Raw genomic sequence first — 6,000 nt, forward strand, 5'->3', positions numbered from 1 at the left:
TGACTGGATGAAGACCAGATGGGGAAGGACCCTTGGTTTGAAGGAATACCCATAACTAACAACTTGTTTTTACCCACTTATTCATGATCAATAGGCTGTTCCTCTGAGAACTTACATTCTGTCTCCTGAGGTCAAAGAGCAGAGAACAGTGTCTTTTATCATCATAATGAGTTCTTCAAAATCTTGCTGTCACCTCTAGTTTTGCCATATGATCCATGGTTCCAAGGTGTACCCCTTCTGTGCTTGCTGTCTTTCCCTTGATATTCCTGTGATGAAGAGTGCTTTCATCTGTTGTTGAGCTTCTAGGCTATCCTTGAGGACTGTGTAGACACAAAGGATTGATGCAGTTTTGATGCGTTTGCTGCCACTGTGTTAATCGAGTTTCTCTCTGAACAGGAGAGAATTCAGATGAGCAAACGGTTTGTGTGGAGTGGCCATTTGCAGTCCAGGGACATAACCAGACATGAGGCCTGGCTGCTGAACTAGATGTAGTGGCCTGGCTAAAAATCTCATCACATTAATTGAGCCACCCATTATAGAAGCTGCTCTTAAGGATAGGTTTTTATAGATAGACCAAAGTCAGGATTTCTGTCCAGTCAGGACATAGTAGTTCTTGCAAAGAAGGTAGCAGCCACAGAACTGAAGAACTGTGTGGAAGCCCTGATTTTTTCCTCAGACACAGACATGCTCAAAAACGGTCAGTGAAATGTCTCTCTGTTGAAATATCTCATTCCCATCAGTTTCCCAATCCGCGGTGGAATTTCTGATCCCAGTGAGCAAGACAGATGGCCCCAAGGTGAGAGCACTTGCACAGAACGTTGGAGACCTAGGTCCAGTCCTTCTCTGAACCACGTGGCAAGGGAGTGCCCCGTGTTAAAAAAAAATTGCTAAAGAGAACTGCCATCTGATCATCCAGTCAGGGACTTTAGGACTTCCTTCAGCATAGTGATGGGGATGGACTTTGAACCCTACCCATGTGCTTTTCCTTCCACCCTTCCAGGTCAGTTGGTGCTTAAAATGAAACACAAGTAACTTTTGCCATGGAGCCAGAACTTCTGGCAGTAAGATGGAGAAAGGGGCATGACCAGCACAAGTTCAGTAATGAATTGTTTCTGGAACCAGAAAGAAGAACAGCCTACACATCACAGAACTGTTGAAGACAACTGGGCTGCATAAAAGATAGAATATCAACAAGAATATTACAGTTCCAGGATAGGAAGTTGAGCCTGATAACAAACTTAACGCTGTAGTCCTAGAATCATAGAAAATTAGGAATAGAAGGCAATTCAGGAGATCATCTAGTCCAACCCCCTGCTCAAAGCAGGACCAGCCCCAACTAGATCCTTCCAGTCAGGGTTTTGTCGAGCTGAGCCTTACAAGCCTCCAAGGATGGAGATTCCACCACCTTTCTAGGTGGTGCACTAGTCCAGTGCTTCACCACCCTCCTAGTGAGAGAGTTTTTCCTAATATCTAACATAAGCTTCCCTTGCTGCAACTTGAGACTATTGCTCCTTGTTCTGTCAACTGCTACCACTGAGAACAGTCTAGCTTCATCCTCAGTGTAACTACCTTTCAGGTAGTTAAAGGCTGCTATCAAATCCCCCCCCTCAGTCTTCTCTTCTGCAGACTAAATAAGCCCAGTTCCCTCAGCCTCTCCTCATAAATCATAGTCATTGCTATCTTTACTAGGTATGAATGGCAAATGCAAACATTGTGCATTCCCATAATTATCTATCTTATTGATTTCAGGCAGATGGGGTGAGAGAGAGACTCTCTGAACAACAATACAACCGACTTGTGGAGTACGTCACAAAGACATCCTACCATGTTGCTCCAAGTACCTCTTCTGTGCAGATATCACCAGTAGCAGCTGCTGAGCCACTTCCAAGTACCATTAAGACATATCAATATGTAGTTGATCCAAATTTTGCCCAGGTGTTCATTAGCAAATTCACTATGGTCAAAAATAAAGCTTTGCGGAAGGGATTTAATTAGAAATGACTTGCATTGCTATTTTAAGAGTAATGCTTTCTATGCAGTAAACTAATATGAACTTTTTTTTTTTAATTACACATCACATAAAAGATGTATTTGAGTTTTGTGGGGTTGTGGGTGGTAAGCGATTTAAAAGCCAACCTAATGACTTTTCTGATCTAACTATATGGACAGCTTTGCGATACCTGCTGTCTCACTAGTCAATAAGTTAGTACTGGAAGGAAAGCAAAGCAAAGCTGATGCGTTAACTAAACATGCTAGCAGACAGATAATTCCAATAAAAGGAATGTAACAATGAAAATCCTTTGTCCTTCTGCTAACTGGAAATCAGAGGAAGGACAAGGGAAATCCTATGCACCAAGACATTTTGCCTCACAAAACATGAATAATATCCATACTCCCTATATCATATTTTAGGGTCTGCCAGTTTCTGTTATAAACCAGGTTTAAAACTCAGCTGTAAAAACTTGCTCAAGGCTGAGACTCTTTTTCCCCGTCCCCGCCAGCGTCTAGGTCCTGAAGCAAAACATTTCCCCCCACTAAATCTGAAAGACCTGATGTGGCTGTTTTAAGTTACTAGTGACAGCTGGGTTTTAGCACCACTCTAACCTTAAAATAGCTTCCTTTATTTGACTGAAATTTTGCAGGACATTAGTCCTTAATGTAAACGAGTGCCTTTGTGTGGTTTGGGGAATAAAATGGGAACTACAACGTGAATTTATTTTTAAAACTGTCTGTATACAGAAACCTTCCATCACCAAGTTTTCCTAGGAATTTCCCATATATATGCCATTGTACATTGTCTAGCAAAATGTAGTTACACAAGAAAGACACAAGCAGTTTTCATTTTGGAACCAGTAACACACTTTTGAAAAGATTTTAGGAGCAGTGTTTATTCTTATTAAAAAATGTACCAAAAATACATGAGCATGTTGCACCTTTAAACCCAAGTGCTAAACTTCACTCTTACCTCACCTTGGTGGTCCTCACTGTTCCTGGCTTCCCCAGTCAGTGCAAATGGTACCTCCCCTCACTTAGGCCATCTGCAATTCATCTCATGCTTGTCACCCGTAAAATGACAAAGCCCGGAAATTCAGAATCAAGACAGTGAAGTCATTTATTAAACCAGACCATTCAGCTATAGTTGTGCACAGAAATGCCCATTTTTGCACAGTTGAACACTTGGAAGTTTCTTGGAGTGAGTCTCATGGCACATAACTGTGAAAAGAGCACGAAGGTAGAGTTGGCTGAAAGCTGTCATTGGTAAAGCCTAGGGCTGGCAATAGCAACATTGCTGAGATGTAGAGGTTTCCCTTGGCCTCTAGTACTGCCATTACATTATCTGTGGCATCAGTCTTAGGTGCTACTTCTAACAACCAGTGTAGACAAAAACATTTCAGACAAAAATATGCTTTTTAAGTTAAGAGTGTCCATTAAGCCACTTTTTAAAATTGGTTTTACAGTTTGTATTTGCCAAGTATTGCTCTCACCAAAGAGCAGCTTGATTGCTTTACAAAGCCAATGGGGCAGCTTTCATTTTCAGTGGTAAAAATGCATTTGATCAGTTTCTTGGGTTACATGAGCTTCTGCTTTAAACTGTGCCTGTATCTTTTCTCCTTCTGTCTATGTATTTATTGTTTGGGGGTTCCTGAACACAACCAGAGATTGAGGAAAGGTAACAACTGGAATCAAATTATTCATTACCTTTAATATTCAGTAAAAACGAGTTAGTTACTGCTGTTAATCTCTGTTGCCTATGCATAACTAGCGTGACCAAATGCAGTAAAATAAGAATGTACTAAATGCAGTGTGTTTTTCCTGAATTCTGCTTTTGGAAGCCATGTTTCCTGTGTATTGATAATACAGAAGAAAGATTTGAAATGAACTGTCCTTTGCTGAATGTGAAATAAGTCCATCCATTCTTAATGTAACATTTTGTGAAGAGATCTAATACCTTGGTCACTGTTTAAGTAACATTATTTAAAGTGTAAATATAAATTCTTCATTCCTGAATATTTTATGGAAAATAGTTTACTATTGTTAATTTTACAGACTGGTGCATAAATTGTAATATACCAAGATTATATAAAGAGAATAAAGCTATTCCTACAATACTAGCATCTTCCTACTACATAATCACAGTCGTGGTTACAACTGAAAGAGAACACAGCATAGAATACAGAATCCCCTCAAGTTCAGCCTCCAGGATAGTGGACTTTGCTGTACCCCAGAAAATGCACTAGACCATGACACACATTTTTAGCTTCATATGTAATATTTTCCAAGGAGAAACTGGCACCCAGCTGATCAGCGCATGTGCTGAAATGTTTCATGACCCCACAACTAATTAAGTTAAAGCAGCAGCATAGTTACGATGCAGCTCACCTCAGAGAACAAGGGATGAATTCACTAAAAGCTTATAAAACACACCTGTTAGAGGCAGCGGGTTGTCTTCTGAAGTTGTTGTATGGTTGCAACTAATAGTGGAGATTACACTGACATTTTCCTGAATTATGCCACTTTTCTGGCATATCACTTGTTTATATTGCACTCCCGTCTATGGTGATACAAGCCAGTGTAGTTATGGCATTTGGCAGAAGGTTTCTCCCCACTCCTTGTCTGAATGCACACATGGAAACATATGTGGAGACTTCACATAAATCAGTCTCTCCTATATATGACCCCTGGGTGGGTAAACTGTGGAAAAAAAATAAAAATAAAAATTGCCCAGGCAGCAGATGACTGTCACTGGCTGAAGCACTGTAGGGGTTTTTTCACCCCTTTTTTTGTCTCATCCTATTGCTTGTCCTGAAGGGCACTCAGCCATCTTTTTAATTTCTTCCTTGCGCAAGTTTCTGGCCTGTAAACTTTATTCTGGCATGTTTAAGGAATGATGAATTATTCTGGGAGTATAACGTGGCAGTCAGGACTGAAAGGCCACTGAGGTATATCCTTCCCTTGATCCAGGTCAGGAACAACCAACCTGTGTCAGGGAAGCCACAAGTGGCAAATGGCAGACTGGGGAGGGGACAGGCAGAGAAACCAGAGCATTAGTTGGGTAGGGAGCACAAAGCAGGGCAACAGATCAAGGTTAGCCAGGTATTTGAGAAGGGTACACCTTGATATGAGGGCACAGACATTTTGCATATGTGCACCACTGACAATATGCCAAAAGACTGGCCTCAAGGTTAGAACAGTTCCCTTCTGTATCAGAGAAGCAGGATTTACTACCTTATTCATTTGGGGACGGTTTCCCCACAATCACAGTAATAGCTAGTATGCTAGCTGTTTCCAGGTCAAGCTCTCAAGAATGACAGCCCAGAAGCTGTGAAGAACACTTTTAGGGCACATCATCATCTAAAGCCCTACTTGTCCCTTAACAGTTGTGAGAGTGATCACTTTGAAGCCTGCATAAAGTGCAGGGGCTTGAGACATAACAGATGAAAAGGGATTGGGGGAGGAGAAGAGCTGAGCACATGCTTCCTAATAAAAACTCCACTATGAAAGGAAGTGGAGCTAGTGCTGCAGGAACATAGGATCTAGGGCTAAATGCATAAAAAGGCTTTGAGACTGATACAAGTCACAGCTCTTTTAGGTGACCAAGCTCCTCCAACAGTTCTCAGGGAGTTAGTAATCTGTGCTTCCCAGAAGTCAGCAAGCTGATCAGGGAGCTGCCTACACCTTTGCTCTGACTGGCATGTAAGTGTCTGTCTCTTACCTCTTATAATTCCCAGGCAGGAAGGCCAGTCCTTGCCCTGCACTGTACCCTCCCAAGAGTGTTATCATTTCAGATACAAGCACCAACCACCCCCACCAGAAACAACAGGGGCGCGCTCTCCTGTTCAAGTTGTTCCATTTGGTACAAGTATTAAACTAGAAAATGAGTCAACTCTGAGCTCAATAGTTAAAATTTCTCTCTGGCATTAAAGTCCCCTCCTTCCAAATCAGGTAGTGGAGACCTGAAAACCTAACTCCCCCCCCCCCCCCCCCCCCCCCCACACCCAC

At 41.9% G+C, this 6,000-nt stretch overlaps 1 protein-coding gene across 1 annotated transcript in view; it reads left to right on the forward strand.

Annotated features, from left to right (window-relative positions):
• The window catches only part of VPS13B (vacuolar protein sorting 13 homolog B), a gene marked incomplete at its 5' end in the record, with an annotated part of 177,376 nt that extends 172,824 nt beyond the window's left edge, over positions 1-4,552 (forward strand). The window contains 1 exon segment of the mRNA XM_006039496.3: positions 1,750-4,552. Within this exon segment, the coding sequence (XP_006039558.1) occupies positions 1,750-1,995 (246 nt within the window).
• Between the last annotated feature and the right edge of the window lie 1,448 nt (positions 4,553-6,000).

Source organism: Alligator sinensis, unplaced genomic scaffold (assembly GCF_000455745.1).
Source record: "Alligator sinensis unplaced genomic scaffold, ASM45574v1 scaffold974_2, whole genome shotgun sequence".
NCBI lineage: Eukaryota > Metazoa > Chordata > Crocodylia > Alligatoridae > Alligator > Alligator sinensis.